Source organism: Acanthochromis polyacanthus, chromosome 7 (genome assembly GCF_021347895.1).
Source record: "Acanthochromis polyacanthus isolate Apoly-LR-REF ecotype Palm Island chromosome 7, KAUST_Apoly_ChrSc, whole genome shotgun sequence".
NCBI classification, from domain to species: Eukaryota; Metazoa; Chordata; class Actinopteri; family Pomacentridae; genus Acanthochromis; species Acanthochromis polyacanthus.
Window position 1 is genome coordinate 22380665 of NC_067119.1, and position 21247 is coordinate 22401911.

At 40.3% G+C, this 21247-nt stretch overlaps 2 protein-coding genes across 5 annotated transcripts in view; both read left to right on the forward strand.

Annotated features, from left to right (window-relative positions):
- The window catches only part of LOC110950383 (DNA repair protein XRCC4), a 33283-nt gene extending 16409 nt beyond the window's left edge, over window positions 1-16874 (forward strand). For 2 of the 4 annotated variants that reach the window (XM_022192947.2, XM_022192963.2), the window contains 5 exons: window positions 22-188; window positions 703-864; window positions 1638-1738; window positions 4734-4866; window positions 6746-7977. In XM_022192947.2, coding sequence (XP_022048639.2) covers window positions 22-188; window positions 703-864; window positions 1638-1738; window positions 4734-4858 — 555 coding nt within the window. In that variant the 3' untranslated portion in view covers window positions 4859-4866; window positions 6746-7977. Of the gene's footprint in view, window positions 1-21; window positions 189-702; window positions 865-1637; window positions 1739-4733; window positions 4867-6745; window positions 7978-13712; window positions 13769-16283 lie in introns of those variants that run through there. The other 2 variants (XR_007942888.1, XM_022192955.2) reach the window with 2 other exon arrangements.
- A 1309-nt stretch (window positions 16875-18183) lies between these two features.
- Window positions 18184-21247, forward strand: part of LOC110950597 (versican core protein) — a 47790-nt gene continuing 44726 nt past the window's right edge. The window contains exons 1-3 of the mRNA XM_051950410.1: window positions 18184-18247; window positions 19550-19933; window positions 21010-21184. Of these exons, the coding sequence (XP_051806370.1) occupies window positions 18184-18247; window positions 19550-19933; window positions 21010-21184 (623 nt within the window). The remainder of the gene's footprint in view (window positions 18248-19549; window positions 19934-21009; window positions 21185-21247) is intronic.

Genomic DNA, 21247 nt, shown 5'->3' on the forward strand with positions numbered 1-21247 from the left:
TTCTTTCCCTCTCTGCTTCAGGTGCATTTGGGTTCAGTGGATCTCCAGCCATCTCCCAACCCTCTAGAGCTCATCCGGGAGATGATTGGCCAGTCCCTAAAGCGCAGCTTAAATCTGGAAACTGAAAACTCCCAGTTGTTGGAGGAGAACCGCAGACTGAAACAGGATCACCAGCGAATACTTAGAGAGTAAGGATGAGAAGGGAAATACCCTGACAAAATCGAATAATTTTCTTAAGACTTTCAGAAATTGTATTTACTTGTTGATTGTCTTGTATGCATGCAAGCTTTATTTGCGTTTTAAGTTGTGTTGCCAGCTGTTTATACACACAATCCCCCAGTATGACATCATCACTGGTCACCCATTTGAGAATATTGTGGGTTCCACCCAGTGCAGCAAGCTGGGCTTGTGATTTCTGGGAACTAACTTCAAATTATTCATTTGTATGTCCTTCGTTTTATGGATGCCTGGTGCATTGTTTGTGCTATTGTTGATCTGCTTCTTGATTGCTTCATCAGTGAATGGGGCATTGCCAGAGAAAAAGGATTAGGGTCATACAAGATCTAGGCATCACAACCATTTTTCTCAGTAAATTATTGTCAGAAGGCAGAAAACAAGAATCCTCCTTGCCTTTCAAACATGTTTTATATGCTTTTTAATCTGTGTATGCATGCAAATGTGCTCTTGTGTTTTTCTCCCCAGGCTAAAGCAGCAGGTTCAGGATAAGGAGGTGTTAGAGAGAGGGCTGTACTCACGTTTTGTCATGGTGCTAAATGAGAAGAAGGCAAAGATCAGAAGCCTGCAGGATGCTGTTCGTCAGCTCCACCAGAGCGATGACCAGCAGGGAGATGAGGGCCAACAGAGGTCTGCAGACTTATTTTGCATGATTTGCTCTGATTTTGTGCTTATCTGTTGTAACTGACTGGTTTTATGTCAAACATTCACAAGCCATAGTGTGTTTAACTAATTTAAAATTAAATAAAACAATCATAAAACTGTGAAAATGCCCATCTGAACTGCCTAGAGCCTGAGGTGATGTCCTGAGACTGTTCCAATTTGTCTTACAGTACTTGGAAAACCTAAAATGTTTAGTTTGCTTTAATGTAAGAGAATGAAATGCAGCAACTTCTTATGTATGTAAATTAAATGAAAAATGCTAAAGTAGTTGACATGAGGGATTAACATGTTACTAGGAGCACTCAAGTGTGTGAAAGGTCATTTAATTTTTGATCAAACATAAAATAAATTAACTTATTCTGGTGTTTGTTTTAGCTGCACACAGTTTTGTTTTCAAGCAGGTCAATGCAGTGAGTCAGATCTGCGTATGTGTTTGCCACACCTCTGGCCTCTGCAGAACACAAAGCGTGGCTGACTTCTTTCTTTAAAGTATAGATGGAAGATCTTACTCATAATTCCTGCTCATATGCCTGGCCTTGCCAGTGTCTCTTGTGGTCAGTAATATTAAATACTGGAAGATGGTCACCTAAAGGTTTTGCAGCACAGAAAAAGGAGAAGCTGCATTTTCTCAAGCATGCTCACTTATTGAATTATTTTTTTCTTTTTGTCACGCTCTCCTTTACACACTAATATTTCATAATGAAACACTTCTTCTCTTAAATTTATTTAATTTCTATTAGTGACAATGATGCAAGTCAAGGTGAAGAAGGGAGTCAAGACAGAAGCAAGGAGACAAGTCAGAGCATCCATCCATCTCAGGAACCAACTGTCCTCATCACAGGTGTGTTCATGTGTCCATGTCCATGAAGGCACTCTTTCCAATAATGCCCTTAAATATAACTTTCTCAGTCTATGCAGAATGAGTGATCTGGTAGAAACGGGTATTAAAATTAAAAATAAAAAAAATTGTAAGATGTAAGCATTATGATGACGGAATGCTTCTCAGCAACAAATCCTGGGTGGCTTGTAAAGGTGGAGGGGAATATTCCACAAAGTATATGGAATACAGGAAGGTCAACCTGATGCAATCTTGTGACCCAAAGCATACAGCCAAAGCTACACAGAAATGGTTTAAAGACAACAAGGTGAATGTTCTGAAGGGGCCAAGTGAGTGCTCAGACCTCTATCCAGTTGAGTCTTGAACAGGGTTGCTCATTCATGATCCCCCACAACTTGACCGACCTGGATCAGTTTTGAAAAAAAGAATGGGATGAAATTGCAGTTGAGTTCAGATGTGAAAAGTTGATTTAGACACAGGTTCAATGCTGCAATTGCAGCTAAAGGTGCATCTGCTAAATACTGATTTGACAGGGGTCAATACTTATGCAGTCACTCAATTTATATTTTATATTTTTAATCTATTGATATTATTATATCGAAATCTGTTTTCATTTTGACATGAAAGAGTCTTTTTTGTAAACTACATTGACTGAAAAGCAAAAAAATGGGGCAACTTGCAAAAATGGTCAGTACTCTAAATAACAAATTTTTGTCTTGCACACTGGGTATCTTAATCGAAATGCCCCGTTAAATTGCCACACCATTCACACATTGTGCTCCAAGATCCACTTGCTTGCACATGAACCATGTCTTGGTGGAGCAGGGTGTGCAAGTATTAAACATGGCAAATTTTCTCCCATTCCCGGTACTCTTTGTGATGTCATAGGTCACGATGTGATTCAGTCATGATGCAGACTCTAAGTGAAACTCTTGAGTTTTAACTTTCCTCTAACTGATTTTACTGTCCAATAAACTTGACAGTTGAATGTAATTGAATATGTAAGCAGGGGGTTTGAGCGTAAACTTGAAAGCACACATAAATGGAGAATATACCCTGGAGTAGCTGGGTTCTGGGAAACACTTGTCAGTGAGTGATAAACCCACTCAGCAAACTCTGCTGTGATTGCTTCAACACGGCGGGCAGTGAGGTGGTCTTCCCCTTCCTGCATCACGCAGAGCAGGCCTCTGATGTCACATCTGCTGAGTCATACCCCCCTGTACTACAGCGCTGCAATCTGCTGGGATAACCCACTGATGGCTCCTTCAATGGCCGTGTTTGTGTTCGGAGCCAAACTCAAACCACCCTTAGAGGATAATACAGTTGCAACATGCTTTGACGTTGTGGTGACTTCAGCAGGTTGTGTTGTTTGGCTCTCATTTTCTGCACTTTTTCTCACTCTCACACTTGTACGTACTCCTTCCCCTCCATGCACTCTCTCCCATCCTGGCCTCAGTGAAGATGGATGCAGTCCAAAAGGCTTTTTACAACTGCTTTCTTGTGTTTTCAGCTTGTCGGTGAAATCACCTGGCACTTATCTTTGTGCTGTGATGAATTTGTTCCCCTAATATCTCTGTATTCAAAGCTTTTTAACGTTATGGGTGTGTTGTAGTGTTTAATACTGATGTCCAACAAATCAGTCTCTGGGCGTTGCTCTCTTGGCCAAAAGCACAGTGGTGGAAAAACGCCATATATTCATGTCAGTGGCTGCTAATATGCTAACGGATGTCTAATGTATTGTTACTCCTTCTTGTTGTTTTGCAGCCATATTCTGGTAACCCCAGCAACCACTTAATTCATCCATCTTTAAAATGATCTGACCACATGAAACACAAAGCATGCGCCACCGCAGTTGTCTGTGTTTGCGCATTCAGTAAACATACAAGCAGTGAAACACGTCTCTGACATTGCTGTGTTTGATTTGAGTCCCCACCCATTTGGCTTTTGCAAATCTTGACTCAGATCAGACACAGAACCACAGCAGACTGATGTTTTATTTGCATTTAGAAATCCTGCCAAGCTTTGCAAACACAGTGGGCTACCCATTTCCCCTTTGACATGCTTGGCCCCTGCTGACCTTTGTGCCCCAGCCTGTGTTTTCATGTTAAGCAGACCTGGAGGCTCTGTGACCCGCTCCCTCCAGGTTTAGCATGCGATAGTGACAACATAGGAAGCATCACTCACAATGGGATGACCTGAAGATAACAGAGATATGGAGAGAAGAAAAATAGGGTGAGGGGGAAAAAGCAGTGACACTAAAGAGATGAGAGGGTGTCTGAGAGAGAAAGGAGTCAGAAATGATTGAAGTGCTTCATTCATTCAACTGTGATTACTGTTACCGCATTAGCATGCATGTTATCTCCTAATGAGTTTTTCTTTGATCTAACACAATTGCTCAATCTGTCAAATCTCTGAATTTGAATATGTTACCTAGCAGCTATGTTAAAGGGCAAACAGGTGTGTTTGTCTTTCTCTATATAAACGGTTGTATCCGAGTGGCTCTGGAATGCTAGATCTCAGTGGCCGATAAAGGTCACAGGACTGAAGGTGTGGAGCTGTTCTGGGTTAACAAAGGTTATCTGAAGTGATATGTTCTGAAACTGCCACAAATGTGCCACAAATGACACTGATGGAGAATCACTTTCAGCGACAAAGAATTTGGGCCTCTGTAATGAAACCACTGAAGTAATCCCAAAAATTTGGAACAAGACGAGACATCAGCTTGCAGGCACCCAGAGGCGTTTGTTTAGAGGACGATGAGGAACTTGCAGTCCAACAGTTGGAGTTTATTGTAAATGTACTGAGTCTAATAATGTTTGAATTTACAGTAGAGATGGGGGATTTTTCTGCCCAGATGATAGCCGTTATACGACATCACACATTATAAACAAGTGGGAAGTATGCAGTAATGATGTGGAGAGACTACTGTACCAGAGGTGGTTTTCAAACCATTTCTTTGTGCCTCTGTGTTCATGTGAACTGTTTCTGTTGTATGCAGGTCGTAATTTGGAGTGGCAGGGCATCTCTATTGACCCGACTTTTTTGGATGAGGAGGACGAACAACCGAGACGGAAGCGGAGGGTGCTTCATGCCCTGAGTTCAGAGTCATCTCAAGAGCAATAAAACAGCAGGTTAGTCAGAAATCCAGAGCCATTGATGTAGCACTGTATTTGCAATCACAGTTTTTCTCTGTGATTATTTGCAATTTTTTGAATTAATACATTTTGTAGAGCCTTTCTTCACATAAAGTAACGGCTCAAAGGCTGAACTTATCATTGGAGGGGTTTGGATGGAAAGGTGTTAGACGATGCATATTGCAGATTTTCAAGTAGCCCATATAAAGATAGTGTCAACATGACACACAATCTGTCCAGCTTTTTTCAGTTAAAGAGTAAGCTGTTCCATGTGACCCCAAACCAGAGTTTTAGAACAATTCGAGGAAGTCTTTTCAAGCTTTGACTTTTATGGCCTTTTGGAACATTTTTCTGTTTCCCCTCAAATTTCATTCATGACTTCTTTCATTTTCTGTACTCAAAGTCCTGAAAAACCACCTCAGTAACAGATGTGGGGTGACTTGCTGGATCTTTAGCCCCCTTTCCTTCCTTTTCCTCTGTTAACGATGACTGAGTCATCTTTTTGTCGTCATGATTGGTGTGAAAGAAAAACCTACACATGGGCATTTCTGGATAATGAACAGGTTTTATTCATCTTGCAGTACTGATTGGATCACTTTTTAATGACATACATTACTCCTCCTCGTCCTTCCTCTGATCTAAGCACTGGTGCTTGTCTCTAGATGCTAAAGAATAGATACTGTCTCCACCTAAGGGACATATTTGGGGATTTTGAAATTGCACTTTCCAAAAGCAACTAGCAAACAAAAAAACCAAACCCAATAGATTTTTAAAACTTGATACCTGTTTAATTCGGTGAAGTAAAATTTAGAATACATTTTTACTATTTAAGAGGTGCCTCTAGAACATCTGTTTCAAACGTACAATGTTGTGACATCTTTCCACATTCAACAGCTGCATGTTTTCTCATGTGAACTGCAACAGACTGCAGGATGCTCAGACTTGCATTGTATTTTTAAGTGATATTGTATATTTTTCTATGCACATACGCACACACACACCACTCATAATATCTATATATACACAGTATTTTCTCAACTATGCTTCATTTATTTAATGTCTGCTACATTTGTTGTAGTGACACTTCATTTGGACGTTAATCTCAGAATATCGTCCCTCGGCTTACACTTGGGTGTTGTCTGGCAAATAAATAACACAGAAAATTACTGCAGTGTCTAGTGTTGCTCTCTTCAGCTAAGCAATAAAATCACTAACTTTTGAACCCCATAAATACAATTCTTCTTCTCTCATTTGCATCCTCACTTCTGCATTCTATCAGATTTCATTTCTCTCGCTCTAAACAAATAAGACAAGCTTCAATGTCAGAATACACGGTGGTGTAATTCACTCTTGGCTCATGTAGAAATATTACTATATAACTGTATTTCCCAAGGTACAGCTCCATATCAAAGGGTACAATATTCACTTTGAATGTGATATTGTTTTTGCTTTTTTGTTAATCACATTTTAGCTCTCAGCTCTTATCCTGTCTGTTCTCTTCAACTTTGCTTCTCTCTTCTTGGCTTGTCTCCCCTCTCTTGTTTGAGGAATAGGTGGCTGATCATAAACATGAATAAAAGCCTTATTGATAGACAGGTTTTCTCGATCCCCGTCTAACTATGTGGCAAGCTACTTTAGGCCAGCCTTGCCTTACAGCGATACACACAGCAAAACAGTGACAACCAGGCAACAGTGTTTCAGAAGTTTCCCCAGATTTAATGTCAGATTTTGACCCGAAAGCAAATGTATGAAATGTTACCACCATCTGGTAAGCTTTAACTGTGACAATCTCTCTGAGACTTTCTGATTGCCTCTTGTCGTCAATAAATCAAAACACGAGCAATTAATGATGCCATCTTTTCCCCAAACTCTGCAGGTTGTGTAATACCTTCTGTGCTGCCGTAAAGACTTTTCCCAGATGCGTTAGCAGTCATGTGATAATAGACACTTGAGTCCCTCGGTGCTTTCTCAGAAACCGATGATGTTTCTGCTAACGACTTGGAGAACATGGTAGAGGATCTGGACCAGGAATATGGAAGCAATTTCTTAAGAGCTTGACTTCGCCCTTAGCTTGAAATTGTCTGCCAAGCCCCTGAGCCTCAGCCCCGTGTGAGACTGAAGAAAAAGTAACAACTACTGAGGGACATCATGCTACACCCAGAAAACAGGGTGTCACCAACAAGGAACCAAAGCTGTTCTGTTGCTGCTCATTCATCATGCCTTGCTGATGTTTTCCTCACTCTTTTCATTATGAAAATAAACTAAACGCTGTCTCTTTCATTTCCACTTTCTAAACTAGCATTTTGCAAAAGATAATTTGACCTCCCCCCTTTTTCCTTGTTTTCATCTGCTCTTTTATTCTGTAGGCCCAAACTACTGCGTGATTTCTGGAGTGTTAATAGGATTATGTTTTCTCTCACCTTCTTCACTTCTTCACCTCTGCTACCAGCTTTAGGTCCTGAGGTCATCGCAGTGTGTCTTCACACTGACAGTAATGAACCTATGGAGACCTGTTCAGGGTCTTTATTTGACCATTCTACCTTTGGCTTCTGGACCTCCTGGCTGTCTTTTATCATGTTGATGATACCTTTATGTCTGCTGAAAACCACGGGTGGCCGCCAGGATAATCCCACAACACGTTCTTGCTGGTTTAGTAATCCCTAAAAGAATGTCTCACTCTCCTCTATACATCCCAGCAATAAAGTATTCTGCAGAGGGGAGCAGAGAAAGTGTCAAAGGGTAATTTACAGATGAGTGCATGACAGCATGCCATGGACGATGAGACAAAGGGGGAAAGACAGGAGACTACACTGAATATTTCAGTAGTTCCATTTATAGGTTTAATGTAGAATATTCTAAAAAGATTCATTTTTAACTTTGTTTTTGAACAAATCTGATCATTGTTTCTTGCATTGCTAGTTGCATTTACAAATGTACATTTACAACCAGCTGAGGTTTGATTTAGACATATTTTCTGGAAATGTTTTTAAAACATTTGAAGGAGAAATATTATGATTGTTTTTCAAATGTATGAAATGCATATGACATTCTCAAAATGTCCACAAAACATGTTAATATCACACTGACTTGAATAAACATTTGACATTGCCCTGGTTTTGCCTTTTCTGCATTTTCTAAACCATCCATTCTTGATTCTTGCCATGAACTCAAACAGCCTCATCGTGTTTTATCTATATGCACTAACCACAGAAATTTAAATTCATTGTTGATTGATTTACACGTGACTCATTTTTAATGCTACTTTGTGTCCTCTGAACACATTTGTATAACTCCAACAATATGAAATAGAAAACTTAAAATGGGTGAAATCGAAGGAGCGAAGAAGCTGATGAAATGATTCCGCATAAAACTGCTCAGTCAGTGGTGTTTGAACTGTAGTGTTCAGATTTAAACATCATAACTATACAGAAATGTATCCATTCATTAAAGTCAGTATGTCTTACATTGACTAGCAAAGTGAAAAATATGAGGTCATTGTTTCCAGCAATTACTTTTTTCAACTTACCATGAGGACACTGCCTGAAACACTTGTCATATCAGCGTATGTTGACTCTATGTGTCAATACTGATATATGTGATAGGCCAGTATTGGTGAACTGATCTATTGGTCAGGTTTTACTAGCTAGTCATCATAAACCAGATTAATTTGTGTATTGATGAGGGAAAGTGACAAACCATGAAGCAGCACACGTTCCTGTCACCCTAAATTTTTGAATGTATTCCCTGGGTGATTTTGTTTCATGTTGTATTTTCTGACATCATTCAATTAAATTTTGTCCAGGTTATTTTTAAAAGATTGTCAACTTCAGCCTTTTTGTCACAGTGGTTTGAGTTAAGCTCATATTGACAGAGGAATTTCAAATTATTTCTAGATTTTTGTTACAAAGGGCAACATTTTGGAATAAAACTGCTCCAAGCTCATAGCCTCATAACAAGCACAGTACAGATCAATAGGCCACGTGTGGTTTTGCAGCTGAAAGGGTTAACACTGTTGGTGAGAGAACGCTGACAGCTGTGCCAGGCCGAAATTAAACGTTCAGTCACTTATCATCGTCATTCACTTACCGAGTGCACCTGTAGAATTCCCATCATCCAGGGAAATGACAGGAGTCTTCCTGCTTTCCCGCCACAGCGCTGGGACAGAGCCGTCTTTGTCTGTTTGCAGGCTGCGCTGTGCTCTCACTGCAAACCGCCTTACGCTGTAATGTCTGAAACAATTTGGCCTTGCACAGCGTTTCAGAAGATGACATGTCCTTTGCTAAATTCTATCATCAAATAATGAGAAATGAGTAACATGAAAAGTTGAGTCACACTGCAAACATCCCCGACCAGTTGCTGTTTAGTAATCCTTTTGATATTTGATTATTAGACCTATAAGATACACTGCATGTACAAGAAAAAGGTGGCCACCTTGATTTAACTAGTCTTCCATTGGATAATTACTGCAGTTATGAATGTGCTACAGCTGCCAACAACTTATTTAACCCTAGCTGATGCAGTGAGTAGCTTCTCATTTCCTAAACAACCATCTTGGAAGACATATCCCGTGGTCGTGGAAATTATGTTAATGTGTTTCGGAAGGGTTAAATTATGTGCTTGCATCAAGAAAAGAAAACTAAGGATATGTCTGAAAGTAAAATCGGGTTAAGAACCGTCCAATGCATTACTAAAACTTGAAGGATAACGAGGAACCATCATCTTCGAGGAAGAAAGGGTTGGCCATGTGGTCTGATGAGTCCAGATTTACCCTGTTCCAAAATGATGGGTGCATCACAGTAAGAAGAGAGGCAGATGAAGTGATGCATTCATCATGCCTAGTGCCTACAAGCCTGTGGGGGTTAGGGTTATGATCTGGGGTTGGTCAGGTCCAGCTTCAGCCTCGTTATGTGCCCAAAGAATGAGGTCAGCTGACTGCTTAAATATACTAAAAAATACAAAGTCTTTCAATCAGTGGAGTTTTTCTTCCCTGATGGCACAGGCTTATTCCATGCTGTGACTTTACAGAAGCTTATCAAAAAGATGCAACAGTGAATGTGTGACATACTCAAAGCTAAAAGTGGTTCACCGAAATATTAGTGCGCGACTTTTTTGTGCCCGTTTTTTTGTGTATTTGACATATGAAGCAACATTGTTGTACTGATTTCTGTCAGAGGAGCTACCTTTTTGTTATTTTTAATTTAGAGAAGTTTCATTAGGCTAGTCATGTTTCCTCCATTACCTGCTGCCACTACAGCTTTGTTTCTGCGTTGGGCAGGACACATGCAGGTAAAGCATGAGGCAGGCTCTTTGAACCTGAGGAAATATGCTGTATTTTAGGGCCAGCAGGGAAACCTTCTCTTGAATGAGTGAGCTCCTGCTCTTCATGTTCACTGTGTAAATATTATGCGTGAGACCGAAGTGCTGGTCTGTTTATACTGTGTATGTATACATGCACGTGACTGCTAGCACAATGCTAGTGAAGCATAAAGACCACTAGTCATGTTGTACTTCAGTTTTGATATTAATTATAACTGATGATTTGGAAAAACAACATTGTGTTGAATCGCCTCAGACACATCATTGCTTACATATACAGAATAATTATGCTGCAGCCATGTACCACGTATCATAAGACTTGTTTTATTCTGAGGCAAAAATCAACAGAGATCTGTATTCCAACATTCAGCACTGCGTTGTCTCCCAGTCACAGACTTTTGTTCTGCAGTGCTCTCGTATAGCCAGTGGCAACCAGCACTCACTTTGTTTCAGCACAGCCATAAAACCAGCCTTTTGATCATCACAAGTAACGAGTGGTTTCTCTTTGAGATGCTGGTGTGAACTGATTGGCCTCATTATTTGAATTAAAGCAAATGTTCTGCAGGTTTGAGGAGGATGCTAGTTGAACATTAAGTGTGCTGTAATGACAGCCTGCTGCAGTGTTCTCGAGGGAAACTTTCCTTTCTTTTCACATTGTGTCGCTGTTAGTAACCTTAAAAAGCATGCTATATAAATATCTATATATTTTCTACATGAAACTATTTGGCTAAGCTTTAACTATAGAGTTTACTGACCATTTAATGACACTTTAAGTACGATTAGGTGATCTGTTGCACATGTGGGCTTGTTAAGATGATTTAAAATGTTTCGTCTTCTGTCACTGTCGTATAGTTTTTACATTTCAGTATGATGGAGTTCTGTACTTACTGTGTCTGTGCAGTGACGTACAGTAACTGCTGACCAATTTGAAATGGCGTGTTTGCCACCCAAGCATGTTAATGTATGACCAAAAAACATTTGTATTGCAGCTTTACCAAATAGTAATTCAAACCAAAGAAACCAAAATGACTTTCTACAGCTGACTTGATTTTCTCTCATGGCTGGGAATGCATTATGTTATTATCTTAACTTCCTCTTGGTCAGAGACCAAAGGATCGCTGTGCTGTCCACATTGCCTTCTCTCGTGTAGGCCTAATTGCTGCCTGAGTTAATATCTGACTGTCTCACACATCCGTTCCTTCTGTGGTTGAAGTACAGTTTGAAGCATGACTCCCCGGGGAAGTTTACCATAGGGACTCAATGAATGTTCATATAAATGTCATCACACAGTTTTTCATCACCTTGGTGCAGAGCTGTCAGCCATGACTCCCAAACTTCGAAATACTGGCGTTCCCAGAGGTCATGCATAGGCTAATTTAAAAAAAATGAAGTTTAGATAGTTTAACGGTTTCCACAGTGCTACATTATCAGAACTGCAACTCACAGAAAAAGTCTGTGACGTGGGAAAGATCTGTGTTTGGTTATCAACCTCTACCCCCCATTTTTACTCACTTCCTCTGTTCCTGTTCCACCACAATTTCTTCAGAATTTGTCGTCTTCTTCAGAAAAGGTTTTGATAGAAGGTGGCAGATGCAGTGAATTATAAAGTTCCCCTCCGCTGGGCTTCTCAAACATTCATCGTCAGAACTTGCTCCTCATACCTGTCACACACTGATGACGCTAATAGTTGGGCTGAATCACCAGTGATGAAATCTTGCAATCACTGGGAACATTTTGGCAAATGTCTGCAGAAATTGTGTTCATGTGTGTTACATTTAGGGTTAGTGAGAGGCCTCATTGTCTTACCAAGTGATTCAGCCTGATTTGACCCTCCATTTTTGATGCTTTGGATAGTTTTCTTTTCAATTATTTTTATGGATTTGGAAGTCATAAAGACGGATGGGTGTGGCCGGCTGGGAACCCAGTTGCTGCTGTCTAGTCGTGTGTCTTTTAAAACGTAGGTCATAGTTAACATTTTTAGTGCGTCGGTTTCATCTAAAGCATTTAGACTCGACTAACAAGGTTAAGATCTTACAGTTTTGTGCAGATGCATCCCTCAGTTTCTCATTGACAACAAAGAAAACAGCAATGTTTTCATGCCAGTTTCTGGACCGCTAAGTCGGTAATTGCCTGTTAGACTCTCACTGACACACATCGAAATGCCAACATGACATCTCACACAAACAAATAGAAATTACAGCTGAGAAGTCTTTTATGAAGTGCATCTTTTTTCTGTAATTTTACTATTCAAAGTGTCTTGTTTTGTCTTTTGATCTAACCTTACTGTCAAATTTAGTAGTTTATTTTTAAACTGTAAAATCCTACCTCAGTGCACAGTTTTGTCACAGTTGGATTATAACCAAATTTGAGGGTTCACTGTCAGAAATTCTCCATGAGAAGTTTTTATTGTTATGTTTGGATTTTTATTGTGCTGGAGGCGTTTGTGCCATTCTCATGTGTGTGAATTTCTCTTGAACGCCTCGAGGAATTTTCTTTCAATTTGGCACAAATGTTCACTCATCAACAAACTGATGACATTTGCATGGTCAAAGGTCACTGTGACCTCTCAAAACTGCTTTTTGGCCATAACTCAAGAATTCATATGTTATTTATGACATAATTTCCCACAAATATCTGAAGAGGAATAGCACAATGAAGTGGTGACATTGTGAAGGATGGCCTTCGCTATGCATTATTTAATTCCACAAATCTGGAACAAATCATGAGACTAGGTCACATTTTTACATTTGGTCAGATACCGAAATGGTGACGCTAGTTTTGGATGCTCACTTATGCATTATATATATATAATAAGCCTCTGGACGGCCATTGAAACTGACTGATTGGTGGAAGCATGCAACTGCAAGCTGGTAATTGCTTTTTTATGTTTTTGGTCTTCTAAATATCAATAAATAGCTGTATAAATTTTTATTTATTAATGATCCTCTAGGCATATTTGAAACATCTAAATTTACTCTATTTCGAATCAGATTTGCTATTTGACATGTTTTTTTCTATACAAAAATTCTCGTCTTGTTAGAAATTCTCAGTCACATCATGCATCCTCTCTTAGTGAAAAATCCAGAATTGGTGAATATGAAATTCTCATTTTAAAAATGTAATTACTTCACATAGTATGCTTCCAGCATCACATGTGGGTTGCAGGTTTCTGGTTTCCCTCTTTGTCTTATGAATGAGGAAAGGATTCTAAACTGTGATGTCACAAATCCTCACTTCAACTTAGACTTTATTGTGAGTGCAGAGAAACTTTCCACTTTCAGCAGATGGAATCACAAACGGTGTTTTAGTGCCATTCTCTGAAAATTTTCTGTATAGAAAGTCAAACACCCAAGATAAGAAATATTTGCCAAAGCTAGTTTTTCTCTTCAGACAGTGTCACAAGTTCTTGTCAAAGAAGAAAAGGACACAAGCAAAGCATGAGTACATTGACCTGATTTTGGTCTGATGAAACTTGATTAAAATCAATTCCTGTGCTGTTGCTTACCTTTGTTTTCCTCTCTCTGAAGCTAAAGGGATCAGCTTCGGTGGTCTGGGCCTCCTCACTTGACTCCAAAGGATCAAGGTTCGTGTCTGTCCAGAGGCAACTTCATTTTCCCACATTTTCCACTCTAAACAGGGGTTCAATCACAACACATGCTACAAGCTTGTTTCCTCATGTCTTGGGAAATCACAGCGCATTTCCCTTTTTCCTCTTTCTAAGTCACAGGTTTGGCTTTTGTCTGACTCTTTCATTGTACAACTTGCTTTACGCATTCATAAATTAATTTTTTTCCCGGCAGTGCTCATAAGAATAATTTTATTTTTTCATACAGAAGCTAACTAATTATGCGAGTAATTGCTTATTTAATGGATTTTCTCCACTTGTAGATACTCGACAATTTCTTTTGCCCAGAACTACATATATGCAATTAATTAAATATATTAAATGGGTACAGCTATGGGCTTTAAAAATTCTGCAATTTCTCCAGGAGAGCTCTCCTTATGGTCAGAGAAATGTAATGCCCCTTTTATGCAGTCTGAGGTGGCATGGGGCTGGAGGTAGACCACCTTTGTAGGTCTTGTGATATGTGGGTCATCGTGGGGCCCACACAGAGGATCACCAGGATCAAACATTCTCTGACTGGCTCCTTGACTCATTGATATATAGGCATTGAAAGGCAACAGGACTTCTACGAGTCCACATGAAGAAGGGACTTTTTAATGCAGCACGAAATGACTTGCAACTTTTATCTTAACAATGATTCACTTTAGAACTTAAAGCAGTAAAGTGATTAAATGATTCCTATAACTAAGACACTGAGTGGTCGTTAATTATTCTGAGGTCAAGTGGCAAATTCCACCCGGAATCAGGTCAGTTTGAGCTCTGTAAGAAGTTGGTGTTAAAGTTTTGAAACCTGCTTACTTGAGCTGTGTCATCAGAAGGCAATCTGTCTTTGTCTATGACTGATTGACATTTTTCTGTCAAGCTGCTAATTTTCAGACTTTGTCAGTTTTTGCTGTCTTTTATAGTACGCATGTACTATACACTAGACACTTAGTGTCAGGTTCTGCATGGAGAAATGAGTTCAAATTAACAGCTTGTTACCTCCAGCCTTCCCTTGTCTCCTCTTTCTCAGAGTCTGGCTGTCCAGACCGGTCCAGCCTTGCAGGGGAAAGATGTATTGTGGGTAACAGTTGTGCCTGGAGATGATTACAATGCACCTAGGTAGGAAAAGACACCTACGACTTTTTACAAGGGCCCTCAGGCCTCAGGGTCAGCCTTTTCTTCCAGAGGCTTTTCACCTCTGCTCTGCCTCTCACCTGATTTCGAACAATTAGTCCACAGAGTCAGACAGCAGGCGTTAACGTCGATTTCAAGTCACATGCAGAAACTCATGCAATGTGTCTTTCAGATGCTCTCATTTAGAAACCAAAGACATGCCCACGTTGATATGCTGCAAGTTACATTTTCTGTGCAGTCTTGCTATAAAATCACTCTTTAATGTCTATTTGTAAAGCAAAAAAACTGCAAATTGCACATAGCTCTGGTCTTAATCTTACAGTTCTCTTTCTTTTAAGATGAGTAAAGTTTCATTGTCTCAGACGATTCCTCATGCACGACACTGAACCCCTAAAAGGGATTTTCACAAGGGACGGATTCCAAAGTATTTCATCCAGGGACAAGCTGTTACCCCGGGATGCCACAAACAACAGTGAAAAATAAATGAGCATGTTTACAATGCAAAAATCTGGTTTTAGGCATCCATAAAAAATGGATTAATTGGAGATGACACACTGGGAACACAGACTTTCTTTTCAGTTTAATAAGCAACATCAGACACATTCACATTATTCACTGCTGTCAAGACCGACTTCCAAACGCATGCACACAACTCACTCAGCTGAGCCCTCCTACCTGTCCAGCAGCAGCCAATCAGAGGCATTTATTAGGCAAGAGATGATAAACTGTGGTCCATCCTCTCCCCCGTGTGGAAAAGTCAAGCACAGGGGTTCCAGTTAATCACTACTTACTGTTCACTCAGGGAGTCGTGCATGCTGCACAGAGATAACCCATTTCCATTTCAGCTCATCTGTTCTGCTGATGAACACTTAGTTTCTCCTTGACAAATGCTACAAACTCTGTTGTTGAAACTGGTGTCAAGAATAACAAACAGCATTACTGCAATCTTGGTGTTGTTTGTGTGCGCATGAGAAAACTTCTCATGAGAGATGAGACTGTTTGAAGTGTCTAAAGTGGTTGGAGGAGATGGATGGGAAAACTCCCTCACTGTATCGACAGAAATGTGTTGTTGGAACAAACAGTGTGTTGTGACTCAAATTCAACCAGAGACATGTCTGCACCACCCTGTTTCCATTGCGCACACTTGGATATGATTGGTGCGCTCTTCACATGGCATCAGTGTGAGACCCTCATTAACGATAGATGATTCTGGTCTACAGAGCAAGTGATAAAAAAAAACCGATATCACACATATAAAATGGTTCAAAATGTGATTTTTTTTTAATTTGATGTTTGATTACCTTTATATTTAAATGAGCATTTCGGAGTCAGATGCGCCCTCTCCTTTGAATTCCAGATGCGTTACCTGCTGAAAGCTCTGCGTGGTGTCGGAACAGACTGATGGGATGAGGACGCACCTCTTGGGCACATGGTCAAATTAAGCTTCTTCCCCTCCTCCACAAGGTGTCTCATTCACTTTTTAGATGGGCCCCTCCTCTCCAACACTGACGAAATAACAACGTGAGTTAGGCAAAATTGAACTTGTTGCTTGCCAGCACTTCACGGCTTCTGTCGCCCTGTTCAGAACCAGGATCATCCCGCAGTGGGACCCTGCAGCTGTGGGGCATCAAGGAGAGGAGCAGAGCACACCGGGAAGAGACGTGCTGATGCTCCAATTTGGAGTGGACCTACCGAGGCACTTTTTACGCACGCATGTTACGCACTGGGACTAACTCATTCTAAGGACATACATCGATATTTGTGCATTTTATGGAATAAAATACACACAAAGGTGAGCATTTTTCCTTTATTTTCTTTTGAGCTGAAGTGTGAAGTGAGACTGTTGCTCGAAATCAATCGATTTTTTATTAATGGTGATTTGTTTTCTCAGTATTTTGCAATGATTTCAGGCAAATGTTTGAAATAAATAACTCTAAATTGAAACGAATCAGTGTATTTAAGTTATCATCTCAGTCTGCAAATGAGCCAACACACCCAGTGATGCCGCGTTGTCCTTATTTAACCTGAGCTGCTGCGTCCCGCTACTGAGGAAAGTGAATCTAAAAAAAATCATAACTTTGGATCTCCGATTACGCGAGAGTTTATAAAGTTTAGTTTATAAAACAGCTGGAAATGACAGTAATCATGTTAAAAATGTTTTGATTTATGAGGAGCGTCCAGAAACAACAGGTGTTTTTGGAAACAACAAAAGGAAAAGCGCACTAAAAACTAGATCATTTTGAACGAAATTTCTCAATCAGACATTTTTGGTTAATAGCGGAAAGCGTCTCCAAGCTGCACACATGAAAACAAAAAATCTGCAACCAATTATAGCTCAGTGTGATACTTTTCTTTGAATGACTCATTTTTTTTTCGTTTTCCTAGAAAACCTTCTGCAACTCCATGCAACCTGTGCACATTATTCCACAAACATTTCAACATAGTTTTGCATAAATCAGTAACCACAATGATGCCAGTTTCTTCGAGATGCTCTTCTCTTCTCCTCATACTCGTATTTAATTTAATTTCCATTACAGTGGCTCTGTTGAGTCAGGATAGACTAGTTCACAATCACGAACTGCCACTGTTTAATATTCTAGGGATGATGCTGTTTGGTAATTACCAGCTGTCATTAAGACAGTGAGTGTCTCGGGATTTTTTTTTCCTTTTAAAGAATAACAGTTTTAAGCTCCCACTGCGACCCACCGCTTGTGTTTATACAGTGGGGTGCAAATGAGGGCGAGGGGCTCCGTGCTCCTGTCCTCCTGTCTCCAGAAACCCTGCAGTCCGACCCCACAGGAAGTTTTATCTCTCAACTCTGCCACCCACCAGTTCACTGACTACACCAGGCTTGATCAATAAATGTTTTTTTTTTCCTTCAGGTGCTTAATTCTAATAGAAACAATAGAAAATCTCCTGGTGGTGTGGTAGATCAGGTATTGACATGGTCCTTCTATCTTATTGTATATTTAATCTATGAAAGTTTATTTTCATTGACAAAATTTTGGATTGATTCCTCTTGAATACTGATTTTGGCTGCACCAATGGACAAAACCATCTTAGACTAAATATTTACACTGTGTTTTGTGTATGTGTAAGGATGCACATTATAAAGGAGCACACTTCTCTATTATGACTCAACAAATACATATATCCTTAACTGATTGTAGTAGATGCATTAAAAAACAACATGAAACATAAAGGCTCTGCACCACTTGTTTCCTGATGCATCTTTTTTTTTTAATTTCCCCCAACAGATGATACTAAATATAAAGCATATCCTGTGGTTATATTGTCTCTGTGAAGCTGCAACCGCAACAGGTAAGTTTTGAGTTGGTTAGTGCCTCTTCCTCATTTTTTTCCCTCTAGTCACTCCTCTCTCCCGCCCTCCATTCATCTCCCTCCTTCTCTCTCCTTTTTCTTCCTCCATCTCCTCCTCCCCATTTCTCCTTCTCTTCTACTTCTATGTGTTTGTGACCTTGTTGCATTCAGATGGCATCCATATTCGACAACGTATCAAAATTGAGGTTTCGGACCTTTCTTAAAGTGGCACAATGTGATAAGCTCATTCCAGTCTTTCCCCTGCAAAACCTGTGAGACCCTTTTCAAAGTCTGAGGGGACGTCTCGGGCTCCCTGGCCCCCATGGCTCTTCTGGCCCCTTGTCCTTTGGCTCTGTCTCTGTGTGGGGATGAACACCTTTCAATTAGACTCTGCTCCCAGTCTGGAAGCCGAACAGCTGGTTTTATCCCACGTCCTAATAAGACCCCTCTGTTAAGGCCTCAGACTTTAGCCTCTGGGGCTGTCCCACCACTGCTTCCAGAGCATTCCCCTTATTGTTCCCTGTGAATGCCCCCCTAAGCATTTGCAAAAAAGAAAAAAGGAAAAAAAAGGTAAATGGCCTTCCTCTCCACTGAGCTAAGTGTGATTCAGCTTACTGCCATTCACATGCGTCTGACATCCTGTGTGTCACGCTCACAGAATTAAAACTGTTGTCTGATTTGGAAGCAGCTGAATTCTTTACTGTTTGCGATAGAACACTTAATTTGCAGACTTTAACTGAACTAAATGTGTAACATTAGTACTTTTCATGTCAGAACACAGTTGATGGTCATGTAAGATGGCATACATAATATTACCCAGTGACACATTTCACGTCTTTATATGTGGTTCTGCTTGTCATGATCAGCTAGTCTTTCTCTAGGTAAAGGAGGGATTAATTGAAAAGGAAAACTAACATACACAGGGTTAAGCAGTGGTATAACACGAGGTGATGCAGCCATGACTCCACTGTTTAACTAATTACCTTTAACTTCAGACAAGCATACTGTGCATACTACACTTAGTGTTAAATGTGTTCCCACACCCACAGGGAGGAGGTTTGACTTTCCAAGAGCCATTTTCAAACCATGATGCATGTTTTTTTATTAGGCTGGGTGTAGCTGTCACACCCTGTCAATGTAAATGAGTCGGGTCGTTTATAGTGTCTGTGTGCATCTATGAGAATAGGAGTAAACAGACGACACGTGTTTAAATGAAAGAACAACTAAAGGAGGAGGGCAATAGTGAAATATAGCTAGAATGAGCTGAAGCTGCATTTAACTCTTCTGTTTTATACCTTTCAGCCTCCAACACGTTATCAATAATCAGACCGGTCACTGGGTCCCTCTCAGGGAAGGTAAACCTTCCCTGCTTCTTCTCCACAATCCCAACCTCAGCACCTGTCATCAGTCCCAATGGAACAGCCATTTATAGCAACGACTACCTGCGGATCAAATGGACCAAAATAGAGGGGGAGGTAGAATCCACAGTGCTGGTGGCACAAAATGGGGTCATCAAGATCGGCTCAAGCTACAGGAACCGTGTATCTGTGCCCAGTCACCCTGAGGATGTCGGTGACGCCTCGCTGACCATGGTCAAGCTACGAGCCAGTGATGCGGGCACATATCGTTGTGAGGTCATGTATGGTATAGAAGACACCCAGGATACGGTGAACCTCGACGTCAGAGGTAAGAGATTCTCAGTATCCTTCCCACATCATGCTGAATCAGACAAAACACATGAAAATTGTAGAGGGGGGTTGCTGCAAGGGCTTAATAATAGTGAAATGTAGCAGAAGTGATGATAGAATTGTAAATGGTATGAGAGAACTATGGGCGTCCTTTTGCTTACTTTGATAGCAGCAGCTACCCACTACTTATATGTGGTAACCACAGTTTTCAGTTGTTCTTATTTTAGAGGTGACGCACTCTTAAAAAGAGGCAGATGAGATTCTGGGTCCTTGTCCATACCAAGTACTGCAGTGTCTTAATTCCAGTGTTCATCCATCTAACCCAATCATTCATTAGAACCAAAATATGCATGGCATTCCAGAGACTTGAATGGGAACAGTGAAAACTAGAGTATAACCTCAGTAATCTATGTCATCTTGGGTGCCACCTTGTCAGTGGAGATTTTTCTCTTGGTGGAGCTCTCAGTGGGCATTACCAAATGTTTTTACTTTGCATTCACTGAGCAATTCCACCATATCCCTCAAATTACAGTGTTATTATAGTGGGGGGAGGACAGGATTATCAATCCTTACCTAGTGTCATTTTGTGCATTCTACATGCTCTCCTTAGACAAGCATTCTGGGAGATATAACTCATGTAGCAAACATGGGTGGGGGCATGCTGAGATAGTTTTGGTTTTCACTGGTTTACAATCTGCATAACCTCTTTTCCAACTATCTGCAATGTTAATTATGACTATCAATCATATCTTTTGCGTCTGTTTGCTGTCCACAAATATGGGGATTTCAGGGCCATGGCATCATAGCCAGTTATCTTGTTCATTTGTGGTGAACTGTAGAGTATTTCGCTTATCCTCTTGGTTTATTGCAAAGTTCCTCCTTTCCAAAGAAGCTGAGAGACTCAATTATTTCACTCATAGAGTGTGCTTTACAAGACATTTGCGATAATTTACAACACTGAAATTATGCTGATGAATTCCAGATCACCATGTTCCAGAAGTCTATACAATATAAACTCTGTTATGTTTAATCTTTAAATGTTTTTTTTCTTTTCTTTTTGCTGTTTGTTATCAGGTGTTGTTTTTCACTACCGAGCTAGCACCAACAGGTACACTTTGGATTACCAGGAGGCTGTCCAAACCTGTCAAGATGTCGGAGCAACCATTGCTACTTATGACCAGCTGAAAGCAGCCTATGAAGACGGGTTCGATCAGTGTGATGCCGGTTGGATTGCTGACCAGACAGTGAGGTTAGCTTCATTTCAAGATGTATACTGTAAAATCATTTCTTTGTAGCTGTATTCTGAGGTGGT